Source organism: Oncorhynchus masou, chromosome 30 (genome assembly GCF_036934945.1).
Source record: "Oncorhynchus masou masou isolate Uvic2021 chromosome 30, UVic_Omas_1.1, whole genome shotgun sequence".
Taxonomy (NCBI): domain Eukaryota; kingdom Metazoa; phylum Chordata; class Actinopteri; order Salmoniformes; family Salmonidae; genus Oncorhynchus; species Oncorhynchus masou.
The window spans coordinates 42,490,021-42,510,422 of record NC_088241.1 but is presented as its reverse complement, the minus strand read 5'-3'; the positions used below and the strand labels follow the sequence as shown (position 1 = coordinate 42,510,422).

The window sequence follows — 20,402 nt, the reverse complement described above, 5'->3', positions numbered from 1 at the left end:
AAACATTAAGAACACCTTCCTATTATTGAGTTGCACTTCCTTTTGCCCTCAGAACAGCCTCAATTCGTCTGGGCATGGACTAAAAGGTGTCGAAATCATTCCACCGGGATGCTGGCCCGTGTTGACTCTAATACTTCCCGCAGTTGTGTCGAGTTGGCTGGATGTCCTTTGGGTGGTGGACCATTCTTGATACACACGGGAAACAGTTACGCGTGAAAAACCCAGCAGCGATGCAGTTCTTGACACGCTGGCACCTACTACCATACCCCGTTTAAAGACACTTCAATCATTTGTTTTGCCCATTCACCCTCTCACACATACACAATCCACATCTCAATTGTCTCAAGGCTTAGAAGTCCTTCGTTAACCTGTTTGGGGTGATTTAGGATCTACCACACAACTTTCCCAGCCCTCTCTGACCGTGGGTTTCCCTTTCCTTTCCTGTTCTTCCAAGGTGTCTTAACTTGATGACTGAGGGTCCACTCATGACAAGCCCTACTGGAATGTATTATGACTCCTACTGTAGTATTCATCCTGAGTCAAGGCCCATTCTAATGTACTACTGAGACTCATCTTCACAGGAAACGCATGAGACATTGCAGAAGAGCTATTAGGTGATTGGCACCATACTGTGTATCGAATCCTGCGACGTGAGCAGGACAAACTCTGGGGTTTATTATATAGTTATAGATGCCATGCCGTAGCAAATACATGCCGTGCCTATTAACACAGTAATCACAGAGTGGAAAGAACCCTGCATAGTTCCACATGGCCAGTCAGTCAATACCTCCTTCCCCCTCCTCAGTCCTCAGTAACAATAATCATCCAGGCTGTTAAATGAGGTGGTTAAGGCAGTGTTTTACTGGCAGGGCTTTGGCGGTGCTACAGTGGATATTCATTTAGAACTAAATGAGTAATGACAGCGAGCAAGGGGCCGGTGATGCCATGTAATCAGGAAGAATGATTCAGGTAGAGAGGGGGAAACGGAAGGAGGGAGCAAGGGAGCGCAGCAGAGTGAAAACCACCCCTACGGTATGTTTCTCCTTGGTCAGAGAACTGGCGTCAAGTCTTTCATTTGAGCGCCAGACAACCAGAGTGGCGGAAGGATTGTGGCTGCAGCTTTCAATGGTTACGCTGACCTACAGTACAGAAAACTGTTTTAAAGGAAGAGGGCTGAGACTTGCATTATGTGTAATCAGTTAGGTCCCTTAGCGCTGGCGTGTGAGAAAGGGAGAAAGAGAAAGAGAGATTATCATAAACAGAAGACTCGTACATTTCCTCAGTGAAAACAATGTACTGAGCGGTGTTGGGGGATAAACATACGACTTTATAAAATCCACGTACACAAACACACACATTTCCTTCCACAGGGCCGTGGGGTGAGACAGGGATGCAGTTTGAGCCCCACCCTCTTCAACGAGCTGACAAGGTAAAAATCTGTCGTTCTGCCCCTGAACAAGGCAGTTAACCCACTGTTCCTAGGCTGACATTGAAAATAAGAATTTGTTCTTAACTGACTTGCCTAGTTAAATAAAGGTAAAAAAAAATATATATATATATATACAGTCGAAGTCGGAAGTTTACATACACCTTAGCCAAATACATTTAAACTCAGTTTCTCACAATTCCTGACATTTAATCCTAGTAAAGATTCCCTGCCTTAGGTCAGTTAGGATCACCACTTTATTTTAAGAATGTGAAATGTCAGAATAATAGCAGAGAGAATGATTTATTTCAGCTGTTATTTCTTTCATCATATTCCCAGTGGCTCAGAAGTTTACATACACTCAATTAGTATTTGGTAGCAAATACTGCGTGGTCCGGCTGCGTGGTCCCATGGTGTTTATACTTGCATACTATTGTTTGTACAGATGAACGTGGTACCTTCAGGCGTTAGTAAATTGCTCCCAAAGATGAACCAGACTTGTGGAGATCTACATTTTTTTCTGAGGTCTTGGCTGATTTCTTTTAATTTTCCCATGATGTCAAGCAAAAAGGCACTGAGTTTGAAAATAGGCTTTGAAATACATCTACAAGTACACGTCTAATTGACTCAATTGGAGCTTCTAAAGCTCCAATTGAAGCTTCTAAAGCTCCAATTGAAGCTTCTAAAACCATTACATAATTTTCTGGAATTTTCCAAGCTGTTTAAAGGCACAGTCAACTTAGTGTATGTAAACTTCTGACCCACTGGAATTGTGATACAGTGAATTATAAGTGAAATATTCTGTCTGTAAACAACTGTTGGAAAAATGACTTGTGTCATGCACAAAGTACAGTAGATGTCCTAACTGACTTGCCAAAACTATAGTTTGTTAAACAAGAGATTTGTGGAGTGGTTGAAAAACAAGTTTTAATGACTCCAAACTAAGTGTATGTAAACGTCCGACTTCAACTGTGCATATATATATATATATATATATATATATATATATACACACGAATTGGCGAGGGCACTAAGGAAAATGTCTACTGTTTGCTGATGATCTGGTGCTTCTGTCCCCAACCAAGGGGGGCCTACAGCAGCACCTAGATCCTCTGCACAGATTCTGTCATACCTGGGCCCTGTCAAAAAAACTCAGTAAGACAAAAATAACTGTGTTCGAAAAAAATGTCCAGTTGCCAGGACCACAAATACAAATTCCATCTAGACACGGTTCCCTAGAACACACAAAACTATACCTTGGCCTAAACATCAGCACCACAGGTAACTTCTACAAAGCTGTGAACGATCTGAAAGACAATGCAAGATGGGCCTTCTACGCCATAAAAAGGAACATTAAATTTGACAAACCAATTAGGATCTGGCAAAAAATACTTCAGTTATAGAATAATAATCAGTTATAGAACCCATTGCCCTTCATGGTTGTGAAGTCTGTGGTCCGCTGGCCAACCATGAATTAACAAACTAGGACAAACACCAAATTGAGACTCTGCATACATACAGAATTCTGCAGAATTCCTCCGTGTACAACGTAAAACAACAAATAATGCATGTAGAGCAGAATTAGACCGATACCCGCAAATTATCAAAATCCAGAAAAGAGCTGTTAAAATCTACAACCACCTGAAAGGAAGTGATTCCCAAACCTTCCATAACAAAGCCATCACCTACAGAGAGATGAACAGGGAGAAGAGTCCCCTAAGAAAGCTGGTCCTGGGGCTCTGTTAACAAACACAAACAGAGCACCAGGACAGCAACACAATTAGACCCAACCAAATCATGAGAAATCAAAAAGATAATTACTTGACACATTGGAAGGAATCTACAAAAAAACAGAGCAAACTAGAATTCTATTTGGCCCTAAACAGACAGTACACAACGGCAGAATACCTGACCACTGTGACTGACCAAAAATGAAGGAAAGCTTTGACTATGTACAGACAGTGAGCATAGCCTTGCTATTGAGAGAGGCCGCCGTAGGCAGACCTGGCTCTCAAGAGAAGACAGGCTATGTGCACACTGCCCACAAAATGAGGTGGAAACTGAGCTGCACTTCCTAACCTCCTGCCAAATGTATGACCATATTAGAGACACATATTCCCTTCAGATTACACAGACCCGCAAAGAATTTGAAAACAAATCCAATTGTTTTCTGCTGTGTGCCATCTCAGCAGCAATATTTGTGACCTTTTGCCACAAGAAAAAGGCAACCAGTGAAGAACAAACAACATTGTAAATATAACCCATATTTAGGTTTATTTATTTTCTCTTTTGTACTTTAACTATTTGCACATCGTTTTAACACAGTAAATAGCCATAATATGACATTTGAAATGTCTCTATTCCTTTGGACCTTTTGTCTGTAATGTTTACTGTTAATTTTATATTGTTTATTTAACTTTTGTTTATTTTCTATTTCACTTGCTTTGGCAATGTAACATATGTTTCCCATGCCAATAAAGTCATTTGAATTGAATGGAATTGTAATTGAGAAAGTGAGAGGAGGGAGAAGAGAGAGAAGTGAGAGAGAAGAGAGAGAGAGAGAGAGAGAGAGAGAGAAAGAGAGAGGGAGAGAGAGAGAGAGAGAGAGAGAGAGAGTGATAATTAAGAGGGAGAGAAGGAGAGAGATAAGGGAGGGAGAAGGAAAGTGCCTGATCAGGCATGGACCTGGCCAGAAGCCAGCTCTCTTGGGTTTAGGCCGTTTCAGTATAACTCATGCTTTTGAAGTGTTTAATGTTCTCATGACCTGGCCAAAACCAATGACATTATTCTTCCCAAACTTTCCCTTTAAGAGGGAGCGAGCAGATGGAGAGGGGTGGATATGGATTATGTTGATGAGAGTGATGTGTCTGGGGAGTAGCTCAGTCAGGTCTGAGAGAGCTGTTGAGACCGTCAAAACTGTTTGCATCACAGGCAGTCCACATAAAATAATACACAAATCTGTTTTGTATTGAGAGCTAAACTGATGACCAAACTCATCTTTCCAACCAAATATAATGAAGAACGTGTAGGTTGGCATTTATTGAGATGACTCATGTACTGGAGGAAGCTCTGCAGAGTGGTCACTAGCCGGTACAGCCACAAAGTAATACAAAAACCCTAACCTTAATCCTTGCCTTATCCACACTGGAAACCATAATGCCTAACCCTAACCTTAATCCTAGCCTAACCACACTGGTAACCATAATGCCTAATCCTAACCTTAAATGAAGACCAAAAATTAAATGTTTGTTTTCATGAATTTGTACGATATAGACAATTTTGACTTTGCACCAGGCCCATCTAGCGGAAACAGATGAGTTCTGCCTCCAGGGCAAGACTCATGACAATAAACGTCAACCTGCGAAGAACACACTGTTCTATAAGTATGTTTACATAATCATATAAACACAACTCTGTCACAACATCAGTCCCTCCCACGTATTCCACTGGCTAACACACCGAGCCAACTGAACCAGTGTCATATAAGCAACAATCCAAACTAAATAGCCCTGTAAACGACATGCACCATTAAATAAACCAGTTGCATTATATATACACTACACACTTGGCACAGGCCCTAGAACCACACACACACACACACACACACACACACACACACACACACACACACACACACACACACACACACACACACACACACACACACACACACACACACACACACACACACACACACACACACACACACACACACACACACACACACACACACCATGAGCTAATGCTCCCTGCGAGATGGCCTTGGGGCGGCTGTTGAAATGTTAACATCCTTTAACACCTCACATTGCTGTGCTCTGGGACCTGACACCAGACCCTCCCCGCAGTGATGTCACTTGCAAGTGTAGCGGAGTGCGTATAAGTGTGTCGGTGCATGTGTGTAGGTGTGTGTCTGTATGTAGGATTGTGCGCGTGTGTGCTCAGGTCAGTCACAGAGCCGCTACAGCCCTCTTACGCCCACTAGCAACATACAGTTCTCAACGTGGCCTTTTGCCACTGGTCTATTTTAGTAAGTTGAAGGACTCTGCCCTGGTGGCATTGTCCTGCTTAAATACCAGGCTTCCTGTCTTAAGTGTTAACCCTGCAGCCTGTAGTACCCATTGTCTTTCACTATCTCACAGTCCCGCACAGGCAGAGCCCGGTCAGGGTATTACGTTCACTGTGAAGGGGTTGCCATGATTTCGACAGAGACAGAGGAGGCTCAGTGGCGTACAGTGCACCAACTGTAACATCCAGTGCCTTCAGAAAGTATTCACACCCTTTGACTCTTTCCACATTCTGAATTTAAAATGGATTCAATTGAGATTTTGTGTCACTGGCCTACACACAACACCCCATAATGTCAAAGTGGAATTATGTTCAAAATAATGGCGTTCAAATTAATTTAAAAAAATGAAAAGCTGAAATATCTTGAGCCAATAAGTATTCAATCCCCCCTTTGTTATGGGCAAGCCTAAATACGGTCTGGAGTAGAAATGTGCTTAACAAGTCACATAATAAGTTGCAGGGACTCACTCTGTGTGCAATAATAGGGTTTAACATGATTTTTGGATGACTACCTTCTCTCTCTACTCCACACGTCTGAAGGGGACCCATACAAATGAATGGAAATATGGAGGTAGTTTTGTGCCAACAAAAATAAGGGGTTAAATACGTGTCCAAAAATACTATAATAATTCCTGAGCTTTCGTATATCTCCTAGATATTGGGCAGACACTGAAAAACCTTATTCCTTTATGATTGATTCATTTTTTAAAGTTCGTTTGGTCCTTTATGAATGTGTGATTCAATGTATTTTGATGATCTATGACAGTGAAGGCCAAATTCAATATGTTATCAAATAATTGTTTTATGTATTTTTTTATGCACCCCCCCCCCCCCCCCCCCCCCATGGGTTAAGACTTTTAGAGTGTTTAATTACACTTTGGATGGTGTTATCAATACACCCAGTCACTACAAAGATACAGGTGTCCTTCATAACTCAGTTGCAGGAGAGGAAGAAAACTGCTCAGGGATTTCACCATGAGGCCAATGGTGACTTTAAAACAGTTACAGAATGGCTTTGATAGGAGAGAACTGAGGATGGACCAACAACATTGTAGTTACTCCACAATACTAAACTAAATGACAGAGTGAATTGAAGGAAGCCTGTACAGAATAAAAATATTCCAAAACATGCTTCCTGTTCGCAATAAAGCAAAAACATAACAAAGAAATTAACTTTATGTCCTGAATACAAAGCGCTATGCTTGTGGCAAATCTAACACAACATCACTGAGTACCACTCTTCATATTTTCAAGCATGGTGCTATGGGTATGCTTGTCATCGACAAGGACTAGGGATTTTTATTAGCATAAAAGGAAACGGAATAGAGCTAAGCACAGGCAAAATCCTAGACATTGGGAGACAAATTCACCTTTCAGCAGGACAATAACCTAAAACACAAGGCTACATATACACTGGAGTTGCTTACCAAGACAACATTGAATGTTCCTGAGTGGCCTAGTTACAGTCTTTAACTTAAATCGGCTTGAAAATCTATGGCAAAACTTGAAAATGGCTGTCTAGCAATGATCAACAACCAACTTGACAGAGCTTGAATAATGTTTTTAAGAATAATGTGTAAATATTGTACAATCCAGGTGTGCAAAGCTCTTAAAAGACTTGCCCAGAAAGACTGACAGCTGTAAAAACAGTCAAATGTGATTCTAACATGTGTGTATATGTATGTAAATGAGATATTTCTGTATTTCATTTTCAATAAATTTGCTTACATTTCTAAAAACATGTTTTTACTTTGTCATTATGGGGTATCCATTTTGAATTCAGGCTGTAACACAACAAAATGTGGAACAAGTTTAGTGGTATGAATACTTGCTGAAGGCACTGCAAATACGGTATCAAAGTATTTTACACTACCGTAAAAATTGACTGTGTTATATTGTAAAAAAAAGTAAATGCTAACGTAATTGGAATTAAAATATTAATGAATGAATGAGTGAGGGGAGGGGTTTGTATTTCACAGTATTTTACTGTAATTACAAGGGATTGGTGCAAGCAGGTTGACTACTTGATAAAGTGTTTACACATTGCAGCAAATTAATTCATATTTGTGTCTTATATCACTTGCACTTATAGAGGCCTTAAAGAAGGCTTCCAAACTGGCAGTGACTACAGGACAAAACAGACCAAAAGGACATGGCAAAATGTTCAAACATTTAAAGGTGCAATATGCAGAAATCGCTCTTCCATTTCCTAGTTGCTAAAATTGTGATAGTTTGCCTAAATGTGTAGAAAATCATTGTACCATCTAAACGCCTTGAAGCATTTCACTACACTCGCAATAACATCTGCTGACCATGTGTATGTGACCAATAAAATTTGATTTGAAATATCTTTTCAATAACCAAAAATATTGTATTTTCAGCTATTTGAAGCCGAGGTATACAAAACTGAAAGTAAAAGATGCAAGAATGAAACTTAAGAACGGGAAGCATAAAAGTAGCGCACATAGAACTGATCTACCGCTTCTTAGGCTTGCTTTCAATGAGAATGAAAGATCTATAACTCACATTTCTATGTTAATTTGGTCGGGTCACCCAAAAAGTTACATATTGCAGGTTTAAGACTTGCTGCCACTCTAATCTGTCCCCTTTCCTTTTTAAATTGATGGAACACTAGGAGTTAAAATGGTGCAGCCTTCTCACTAACAGGTGCAAGAAATATAGCCTCTTACCAGGCACACCTCAAAATACGTGAATGAACCAGAAACAACAATACCATGCACCCACTAGTGCTCCAAAGGTTTTTGGCTCTCCAATGATACGGTACGGCACTGTTTTCAGTTAACATAACCTATTCCAAGGCTGGGATGGAATTACAGTACCATTCGAAATACAGCAATTTTCCCACAATGCACCATAATTTACAGTACGGTGCAGTTAAACGTTTCAGAGTTTTTTTTCTTCTGTGGATCATTCGTAAAATTACTGTGCAAATGACAGTTTTCTGTGACAGTGAATTCTTAACTGACGCCATCTTTACTGAGTTCAGTGCAAGGAAGAATTCGTTTTTAAAGACTTGCATTAGAACAGCAGACAGTCACCAAATGTTGCACACAGAGAAACAGGCACGGAGAGGGAGACAGAGAGAGAGAGAGATCTTTGTGTGTGTGTGGGTGTGCGCGTGTGCTTGTGCTTGTGTGTGTGTGTGCGACCTGCATCAACTAACCTTCATCTGAGCGGTCTCCGTTGTGATCTTCACTGGGCACGTTACTGTCACAGTCTGCCCTGTCTGCCAGACTCCCGTCCTCCTCCACGATGTGAAGCTTGTCCTCATCATCTGAGTCTGAGCCAGGGGTCTTCACCACGTTACTGTAGTTGGTTACTGCAGAGAGAGAGAGAGCAGCGATTACCATGATAGAAGTGTCACGTCTGCTCCCGCTCCCCCCCCCCCCCTCGTCACGCGCATCAGCGATATTGGACTCACCTGGACTCATTCCATCACCTGTTTATTTACTCCCCAATATTTGTCCGTTCCTTCCTCTGTTCCCTACAGCTGCATTAATTGTTTGTTTTTTGCGTTACTCGTTTGCCGACGCTGTTCATGTCTCGTTCCTTATTAAATGTTTGACTCCCCGTACCTGCTCCGTCTCCCGGCGTCATTCCATGTGGCAAGAAGTGAGGCGCGATTTTCGACAAGGACGATGGAAGGTGCTGTATTAGATGGCAGAACGGTCTCCAATCTTGGAATATAGTCAATCATGCCAGCAGTTTAGAAAAATTTGATCAGAAAACAGGCCAACAAATCATACAAAGGCTAATGCCAAAGCACTTCGTTACAATCAAGCAAGGAAACAGAGGACACCTAAATGATGTCTTCTCGACACAAAGAAACAGAAAGGCTTTTCTCAAACCACCTCTCTAAACTCAGTCTTTTTCTCCTGGAGGTGCCACACAGCCAGTGACCTCCATTCCATTCCAGCGTTAGTTTACACAGAGGTATGGGAAATGTGTCTGTCTCGTAGCAGGCCGGACAAGTCTAATTACCTGTGGATGCTCAGGGACGTGCTCGCCCAGCCTAGCACGCTGACATTATACAGCAGGAGAACATGTACTGTTTATGAATGTGATATGTATGGGTTGGAGATGTGTAATGAAGTCCTTGTTCAGGCCCATAAGAGGGATGTAAAGTAAAGGGGAACGTTCATATATGGGGCCTCATGTGCTTCCTACTAGCCGATAGCCTATAGTTAACATAACCTGTTCCAAGGCTGCCTCCATAGTAAACCTTGAACTCTCCCCTTCCCCGTCCATGTGTACATCTTTCCCTCTTCATCATTACTGTCAGAGGTGTGCGTGTGTGTGTGTGACCCTCTAGTGCTGCAGGGTTGGAGCGCTAGGAGAGTCTCAGCCTACAGAGGTGATTATTAAATTATGCTGCCACTCGGCAGCAGATGTGTGTGTGCTTGCATGTGTATTTGCATCTGTGTATTATTGAGCTTGGGACCTGGGACTAATTACACTTCATACGGCCTCTCATCATTTGAACCTGTTTCTCTATCTCTCTCTCTCTCTATTCCACCTGTGGGGACTGTCTCGCTCTCTCTCGCTCCCCCTCTCCATCCATTTGTTCCCCAGCTCACAGCACTGTGCCTCTTTCAAGACAAATCAATTCTCCACTGAGAGGGGCCCAGTCAGCAATGGGCTCAAGCTGCAGAGCTGAAACGCAGGTCACACACCTGCACCCACATCACACACACACTGCACAAAACCACACACTACCTCCCCAGACCACACTCTCTGTCAGTATCTCTCTCTGTCCGTATCTCTCTCTGTCCGTATCTCTCTCTGTCCGTATCTCTCTCTGTCCGTATCTCTCTCTGTCCTTATCTCTCTCTGTCCGTATCTATCTCCGTCCGTATCTATCTCTGTCCATATCACTCTCTGTCCGTCCGTCTGTATCTCTGTCCGTATCTCTCTCTGTCCTTATCTCTCTCTGTCCTTATCTCTCTCTGTCCTTATCTCTCTCCGTCCGTATCTATCTCTGTCCGTATCTCTGTCCGTATCACTCTCTGTCCGTCCGTCTGTATCTCTGTCCGTATCTCTCTCCGTCCGTATCTCTCTCTGTCCGTATCTCTCCATCTGTATCTCTCCGTCCGTATCTCTCTTCGTCCATATCTCTCTCTGTCCGTATCTCTCTTCGTCCGTATCTCTCTTCGTCCGCATCTCTCTCTGTCCGTATCTCTCTCTGTCCGTCCGTCTGTATCTCTGTCCGTATCTCTGTCCGCCTGTCCGTATCTCTGTCCGTCCGTCCATATCTCTGTCCGTCCGTCCGTATCTCTGTCCGTCCGTATCTCTGTTCGTCCGTCCGTATCTCTGTTAGTCCGTCCGTCCGTATCTCTGTTAGTCCGTCCGCCCGTATCTCTGTTCGTCCGTCCGTATCTCTGTTAGTCTGTCCGTATCTCTGTCCGTCCGTATCTCTGTTCGTCCGTCCGTATCTCTGTTCGTCCGTCCGTATCTCTGTCCGTCCGTATCTCTGTCCGCCCGTCCGTATCTCTGTCCGCCCTTCCGTATCTCTGTTCGTCCGTCCGTATCTCTGATCCCCCCCATCTCTTTCTCTCTAGGGCATAGTAGTGGGGAATTATGTTTTTGTGAGACGTGGCAACCTGTGGCTGGGGAATGATCTTCTGTTAGAATCTACAAGAATAAGTCTGCAGAGCTGACTGAGAATCACGGGGAGGTTAGGTTTATGAATAGAGTACACCTGGTTGATATGCACAGAAACTCCCCATAGGGACACACACAACTCAGGAAGAGAGGAGGGGGCTGATATATGGACCAGGTTCAACACGGCTCTGCATCTGCAGAATTCCACAGCTAGGGAAAGAGAAGGTGGATTACCTAGTCAGTTGTAAAACTGAATGCATTCAACCCAACCGAATCAGAGAGGTGTGGAGGGCTGCCTTAATCGACGTCCATGTCATCGGCGCATCAGAGCAGCTGTTGTTGCGGGTTAACTCCCTTGCTCAAGGACAGAACGGCAGGTTTTTCCACCTTGCCGGCTCGGGGATTCGAACCAGCGACCTTTCGGTTACTGGCCAAATGCTCTCTCTACCTATCATCTCTCTCTTCTAATTATCTCTCTCTCCCTCCCCCATCTCTCTCTCCCTCCCTCCCCCATCTCTCTCTCTCCCTCCCCATCTCCCTCTCTCCCTCCCCCATCTCTTTCTCTCTCTCTCCCTCCCCATCTCTCTCTCTCCCTCTCCCCCATCTCTCTCTCTCTCTCTATCCATCTCTCTCTCTTTCTCTCCCCCCTCCTCCCTCTCTCCCTCCCCCATCTCTTTCTCTCTCTCTCCCCATCTCTCTCTCCCTCTCCCCCATCTCTCTCTCTCTCCATCTCTCTCTCTCCCTCGCCCCCATCTCTCTCTCTCTCTCTCTCTCTCTCTCAATCTCTCTCTCTCTCCCCCTTCCTCTCTCTCTCTCTCCCCCCTTCCTCCCTCTCTCCCTCTCCCCATCCTGTCAGGCTTAGTCAGGTGATGTATAGACCCTCTGGCTGGAGTAGCAGAAGCGCTGAGTGACTCTTCAATCTCAAACAAAAGGCACTCATTTAAAGCCCCAAGAGGCTGTTTAGGGCCAGAGTCACGGAGGTGCAGACGCCAAAGTCAGCAGTAAAAACACAGGAGCAGCACTGAGAACGTATCGACTTTTCTCAGACAAATGACAGACCGAAAGTCAACACAAAACAAAGTAGTTTGATGTTGCTGGTAGTGAGAAAAAAAAGAGAAAACCCCACTAAGACACAGCAGCCATGTTTGTTAGTTTCACCTCAAAACTGACAGAGTAAAAAGATGGAACATATACTTATATGGGGATAGGCAGACACTGACCATCAGCTAAACAGGAAGTGAATTCCTCTGAGCCAAATGGTCAGTGATACTAGCCTAGAGCACGTTTCTAACAGCAGTAGGTAGGTAACACCTAGGGAAAACAAATAGACAGCAGAAGCTCCTCACCCTCCTCTCCGCTCCGCGGACACCTGATCTGCTGAACGCTTAGACAGTTGTGTTCATTAGCACTAGCATGCTAACGGACAACATGACCCATCTGAGGCTCTACCACAGTTCACTTAATACCACCAAGAAAAGTTTTTTATTTTTTTTATTTTTTTCACCTTTATTTAACCAGGTAGGCTAGTTGAGAACAAGTTCTCATTTGCAACTGCGACCTGGCCAAGATAAAGCTTAGCAGTGTGAACAGACAACACAGAGTTGCACATGGAGTAAACAATTAACAAGTCAATAACACAGTAGAAAAAAAGGGGAGTCTATATACATTGTGTGCAAAAGGCATGAGGAGGTAGGCGAATAATTACAATTTTGCAGATTAACACTGGATTGATAAATGATCAGATGGTCATGTACAGGTAGAGATATTGGTGTGCAAAAGAGCAGAAAAGTAAATAAATAAAAACAGTATGGGGATGAGGTAGGTGAAAATGGGTGGGCTATTTACCAATAGACTATGTACAGCTGCAGCGATCGGTTAGCTGCTCAGATAGCAGATGTTTGAAGTTGGTGAGGGAGATTAAAGTCTCCAACTTCAGGGATTTTTGCAATTCGTTCCAGTCACAGGCAGCAGAGTACTGGAACGAAAGGCGGCCAAATGAGGTGTTGGCTTTAGGGATGATCCGTGAGATACACCTGCTGGAGCGCGTGCTACGGATGGGTGTTGCCATCGCGACCAAGTATTTTTACAGTCACCTTTACTCTGTATCTTACAGAACCAGCTGGAAATCCGTTCCACAGAGACTTGGCTAACTTTAGGTTAAGTTAGGTTCAATTCAGTTGACCTAAAGTCCAATGCATAAAACTGTGTTTCTCACAAAGTATTTAGTGCAGGAGGTGAAGAGACCTAACAAGTTGGTGTCGGTAAAGCTCTGACTGACTAGACTACACTCACCAACAGTTACACAACGCCTTTACAACGTCCACGCGCCTTTCTGCTGTACTGACCACCAGTCAGGTATCAGATCAACATTTCTTAATTGCGTGTCCTTTGTCGTAACCTTTTCTCTATATAGTGCACTTATTTTGACCAGAGCCCTATAGTAGTCCACTATAACGCAATGGGGCGCCATTTGGACGCCGCCGAAAAAACTCGGATAAAGCCTTTCTTCCCAGAATCCCTAGGAAGTGCCTATTTAAAGCACGCCGATGCCAGCCCTGCCCAGCCTACGCCCCATAACTACTGTATCATACCCACTGGTACTCAGATACCCCGTTGTGACACCTGCCAAGCTGAGTCAATAAAAGCCTGTAAAAAATGGGGGTGGGGCAATCCTTTGGGCATCACCTCACCCTGCTCTAACTGACGCCCTCACAAGGATCACCTCACCCTGCTCTAACTGACGCCCTCACAAGGATCACCTCACCCTGCTCTAACTGACGCCCTCACAAGGATCACCTCACCCTGCTCTAACTGACGCCCTCACAAGGATCACCTCACCCTGCTCTAACTGACGCCCTCACAAGGATCACCTCACCCTGCTCTAACTGACGCCCTCACAAGGATCACCTCACCCTGCTCTAACTGACGCCCTCACAAGGATCACCTCACCCTGCTCTAACTGACGCCCTCACAAGGATCACCTCACCCTGCGCTAACTGACGCCCTCACAAGGATCACCTCACCCTGCTCTAACTGACGCCCTCACAAGGATCACCTCACCCTGCTCTAACTGACGCCCTCACAAGGATCACCTCACCCTGCTCTAACTGACGCCCTCACAAGGATCACCTCACCCTGCTCTAACTGACGCCCTCACAAGGATCACCTCACCCTGCTCTAACTGACGCCCTCACAAGGATCACCTCACCCTGCTCTAACTGACGCCCTCACAAGGATCACCTCACCCTGCTCTAACTGACGCCCTCACAAGGATCACCTCACCCTGCTCTAACTGACGCCCTCACAAGGATCACCTCACCCTGCTCTAACTGACTCCCTCACAAGGATCACCTCACCCTGCTCTAACTGACGCCCTCACAAGGATCACCTCACCCTGCTCTAACTGACTCCCTCACAAGGATCACCTCACCCTGCTCTAACTGACTCCCTCACAAGGATCACCTCACCCTGCTCTAACTGACTCCCTCACAAGGATCACCTCACCCTGCTCTAACTGACGCCCTCACAAGGATCACCTCACCCTGCTCTAACTGACGCCCTCACAAGGATCACCTCACCCTGCTCTAACTGACTCCCTCACAAGGATCACCTCACCCTGCTCTAACTGACGCCCTCACAAGGATCACCTTACCCTGCTCTAACTGACTCCCTCACAAGGATCACCTCACCCTGCTCTAACTGACTCCCTCACAAGGATCACCTCACCCTGCTCTAACTGACGCCCTCACAAGGATCACCTCACCCTGCTCTAACTGACGCCCTCACAAGGATCACCTCACCCTGCTCTAACTGACGCCCTCACAAGGATCACCTCACCCTGCTCTAACTGACGCCCTCACAAGGATCACCTCACCCTGCTCTAACTGACTCCCTCACAAGGATCACCTCACCCTGCTCTAACTGACGCCCTCACAAGGATCACCTCACCCTGCTCTAACTGACGCCCTCACAAGGATCACCTTACCCTGCTCTAACTGACGCCCTCACAAGGATCACCTCACCCTGCTCTAACTGACTCCCTCACAAGGATCACCTTACCCTGCTCTAACTGACGCCCTCACAAGGATCACCTCACCCTGCTCTAACTGACGCCCTCACAAGGATCACCTTACCCTGCTCTAACTGACTCCCTCACAAGGATCACCTTACCCTGCTCTAACTGACGCCCTCACAAGGATCACCTCACCCTGCTCTAACTGACGCCCTCACAAGGATCACCTTACCCTGCTCTAACTGACGCCCTCACAAGGATCACCTCACCCTGCTCTAACTGACTCCCTCACAAGGATCACCTCACCCTGCTCTAACTGACTCCCTCACAAGGATCACCTCACCCTGCTCTAACTGACTCCCTCACAAGGATCACCTCACCCTGCTCTAAATGACGCCCTCACAAGCCCCTGCGACCCCTGTCGTGGAAGGATCACTTCAACAGACGTACACATTCTGATTCGATGTTATGTTCTATGGTGGACAGTCAGTCGGCCTTCCCACCGAGGCCAGTCTGGAGAAAGGACTTTAGGAAGGAACAGTCTGGGGAGGAACCAGCTGGGATTTATAACAATACACGCATCAACACATACTCCAATGGAGTAGTGGACTTGATTCCTATTGGAAAATACTGTGTAAGAAAAGTATTTGGATGAGTGCAGCAACCTGCAGCGCTACACATACTATACTTTGGTGTCTGAACTACGCCTGGAATGTCAAACCAAACCTCCACAGTGTTTGGGCCTTAAAGAGACAGATCTGAGGGTGTGTGCGTGTCTCTCTCTCTCTATATTAATCCTCTGCATTCATCCTGAACACTAAGCCGAGCTGCGTTCAGAGCCCTTTGTTACAGAATTGTGTGTGTGTGTGTGTGTGTGTGTGTGTGTGTGTGTGTGTGTGTGTGTGTGTGTGTGTGTGTGTGTGTGTGTGTGTGTGTTTTGTACCTTTATTTAACTAGGCAAGTCAGTTTAGAACAAATATTTTCAATGACGGCATAGGAACAGTGGGTTAACTGCCTGTTCAGGGGCAGAAGGATGTGTGTGTGCGTGTGCGTGTGTGTGTGTGTGTGTGTGTGTGTGTGTGTGTGTGAGACGCTGAGCAGTGTTAAGTGTGTGATTGGAGAGGTTACATCCTGCTGTAGACGTGATTGTGCACCTCTAAATTTAACCTGCTAGGATACACGGTCCTCTGCTGAGGTACACCACACACACACACACACACACACACACACACACACACACACACACACACACACACACACACACACACACACACACACACACACACACACACACACACACACACACACACACACACACACACACACACACACACACACACACACACACACACACACACAAAATTAGGTACAAAAATGAGGTACAATTTATCTCACACAGGCCACGCAGCCACGCAGCCAACGGACGGTGAAAAAAACCACAGGCATCCCCTTCTAAAGAATAGACCAGCGCCGTCACAGAGTCTGCTGCGGAGTGAGGTACTTTGCTTTCCTCACGGAACCCACAACAACAAAAACTAACCAAACTAAAACAAAGCCATGCCATTCAAAATCTCAAGTATGCAGACTCAAGGTGAGACACCCTGTACTTGACTGAGGCAACGTTCCTGTTATTTAGAACAATAACACACACTCCCCCTAAAGCCCAGCCAGGAAGGTCATCTCCACAGTGTGGGTCACAAAACAAAATCTAGCTTTTAAAGGCACCCTCTCACTTCACTTGGTAAAAATAAATTCACCACCACGAGCCTCGATTTCAGTCTTTCTCACGTTCACAACAGCCGAGGGAGACTAAAACAAATGCAAATGCTTAGTTTGGTTCCATTCATGGATAATACATGATCAGCCTCTACCTTCGTATAGCCGTGACCCAGTGCACAGCTTCCTACCAGCTGTAGAGGGCACTAGGCTCTCAGGGTACTACTTCCCAGCCTGACACTCACCCACTTCACCACAAGTAGGCTCTCCCAGCCATATCAGAGCCCCAGACTCAGTGGAGATAGCCCGAGTATAGTCATATCCTGCATCAGGTCTCTTTCCATGACTACACAACACAACACAGTAAGAATCATACAAGTCTGAATCACTGTTCTAAGTTTAAAATTAGCCCTAGAAGGAATAACCACCACGTTGCCATGATAGTAACACGGACACCAAGAGGCCTTAAATCAAGGAGTTAATCATTCAAATCTAAGAACTGCCGAGGGAGAGAGGGCCCTTCATATTCATCACGTGAGAAGTGAGGAGACAAAGGCTCTTGTCATCTTGATGGCACTAATCAGGTTTAGCATCGAAGCTAATTAGTCTCTCCACAGGTCACATCCTCTTCCCCACAGTCTCCCTTCAGGTAGAGTCGTGGAGGGCGCGACAGCTAGGCCACAGATGCTAATGGGTGTAATTGTTCTGTAGAGCCCATGTGACCGAGGAGCAGATCGGCTTCACAATAACTCCAGGAAATGAATGACTTGTCACAATACCACAGAGGCAGCAGCTAACGAAACCGAGGCCGATCACCGATAGACAAGTCCCTGTCGTATCGGTGACGAGACCAAAAGACATAACGTCACAGGACGTGAGAAAACGATTCGAGGAAGTGTTCACGGTTAAACGCGTGACATCACTGAAGAACACTTGGCCAAACTCTCGCCACATTAAAATGAGCCACGGGCGAGCAGACGCCGTCTCTGTTCTCAGCTGGTCGTGTCCGCAACCGACTCTCCAGGACTCCTAAATAAGGCAAGGTGAACTGGTGTGAGCGAGGTTAGCTGGGCTAGCCCACCGCTCAGAGCTCAGACACGTTCCTCAGTAATGTCCCCTGTCTGCCAAGACCTTTACACTCACACACATACTGCCTGTTTACAGTAGAGGTGAGACAGCCCTCGCCACCGCAATAACAGCTTACCTTAATAAGCTGCTCACACAGATGTTGGACTTTGATTTGATCAGCCTGTTGCAGGAGAACTTTCCTGCAATGCAGGACATCTTAAACTTGTAGTGTATTTGAGGTTTAAAACGCTTCATAAGTCTGAAATTTGACTTGATTTTCTCTTCAGAAAAATGTATCAACCCCTACAAAAATCTCTATTCATTATAATCCACATGATAATTCATATATAATAATTCATATTGTTGAAAGATTATTTTCCTGCTGTAGCAAACTGGCTCAACTTAATATCCTACATCTGTACCTTCTAAGGGAGTGGAATGAACTGTGTGGGTGGGTGGTGGGCGAGCTCTCTCTCTGTGTGTGTGTGTGTGTGTGTGTGTGTGTGTGTGTGTGTGTGTGTGTGTGTGTGTGTGTGTGTGTGTGTGTGTGTGTGTGTGTGTGTGTGTGTGTACGTGTGTTTTTCTAGGACAATGCTGGACAAATGGGCCTGTCTGACTGACTTTGTATAGTGCTTACGGTAAGTGCTAGAGTTGAAGTGTGAGTGTGTGTGCTGTACATCATGCTACGCGTGTGGGAGAATGTGTGTGTATGGCAGTACATTACGGTACATGGGCAGGGGGAATGTGTGTGTATGGCAGTACATTACGGTACGCGGGCAGGGGGAATGTGTGTGTAGGGCGGTAGATTACGGTACACGGGCAGGAGGAATGTGTGTGTATGGCAGTAGATTACGGTACGCGGGCAGGGGGAATGTGTGTGTATGGCAGTACATTACGGTACGCGGGCAGGGGGAATTTGTGTGTATGGCAGTACATTACGGTACGCGGGCAGGGGGAATGTGTGTGTATGGCAGTACATTACGGTACGCGGGCAGGGGGAATTTGTGTGTATGGCAGTACATTACGGTACGCGGGCAGGGGGAATGTGTGTGTATGGCAGTACATTACGGTACGCGGGCAGGGTAATGTGTGTGTATGGCAGTACATTACGGTACGTGGGCAGGGGGAATGTGTGTGTATGGCAGTAGATTACGGTACGCGGGGAGGGGGAATGTGTGTTTATGGCAGTATATTACGGTACATGGGCAGGGGGAATGTGTGTGTATGGAAGTACATTACGGTACGCGGGCAGGGGGAATGTGTGTTTATGGCAGTACATTACGGTACATGGGCAGGGGGAATGTGTGTGTATGGAAGTACATTACAGTACGCGGGGAGGGGGAATGTGTGTTTATGGCAGTACATTACGGTACGCGGGCAGGGGGAATGTGTGTGTATGGAAGTACATTACGGTACACGTGCAGGGGGAATGTGTGTGTATGGCAGTACATTACGGTACGCGGGCAGGGGGAATGTGTGTGTATGGAAGTACATTACGGTACACGGGCAGGGGGAATGTGTGTGTATGGCAGTACATTACGGTACGCGGGCAGGGGGAATGTGTGTGTATGGCAGTAGATTACAGTACACAGGCAGGGGGAATGTGTGTGCATGGCAGTACATTACGGTACGCGGGCAGGGGGAATGTGTGTGTAGGGCAGTAGATTACGGTACGCGGGCAGGAGGAATGTGTGTGTATGGCAGTAGATTACGGTACGCGGGCAGGGGGAATGTGTGTGTAGGGCAGTAGATTACGGTACACGGGCAGGAGGAATGTGTGTGTATGGCAGTAGATTACGGTACACGGGCAGGGGGAATGTGTGTGTATGGCAGTACATTACGGTACGCGGGCAGGGGGAATGTGTGTGTATGGCAGTACATTACGGTACGCGGGCAGGGGGAATGTGTGTGTATGGCAGTAGATCACGGTACGCGGGCAGGGGGAATGTGTGTGTATGGCAGTACATTACGGTACGCGGGCAGGGGGAATGTGTGTGTATGGCAGTAGATTACAGTACACAGGCAGGGGGAATGTGTGTGTATGGCAGTACATTACGGTATGCAGGCAGGGGGAATGTGTGTGTATGGCAGTAGATTACAGTACACAGGCAGGGGGAATGTGTGTTTATGGCAGTACATTACGGTACGCTGGCAGGGGGAATGTGTGTGTATGGCAGTACATTACGGTACGCGGGCAGGGGGAATGTGTGTTTATGGCAGTACATTACGGTACGCGGGCAGGGGGAATATGTGTGTATGGCAGTACATTACTTTACGCGGAGGGGGAATGTGTGTGTTCTGTGGCCTACACGAAGCTGTTAAAAGGCACGCCTGCCATGTAAAAATCCCTCCATCTCTATCAGCAGTAGATGCGGCATGCTGAGTCACATGACCTCACCATGTTAGTAACAGCAGGGACAAGCTGCAAGGAAGTGGGAAGTCATACCTGTACACCTATAGGCCAACCGAGTCACTAAGCCCAGCACTTTACAC

The 20,402-nt window shown here is 45.9% G+C and overlaps 1 protein-coding gene across 1 annotated transcript in view; it reads right to left on the bottom strand.

The window, feature by feature from the left end:
* Positions 1-20,402, bottom strand: part of LOC135522627 (zinc finger E-box-binding homeobox 1-like) — a 70,467-nt gene that overhangs the window by 18,350 nt on the left and 31,715 nt on the right. Inside the window, exon 2 of the mRNA XM_064949072.1 lies at positions 8,676-8,831. Within this exon, the coding sequence (XP_064805144.1) occupies positions 8,676-8,831 (156 nt within the window). The remainder of the gene's footprint in view (positions 1-8,675; positions 8,832-20,402) is intronic.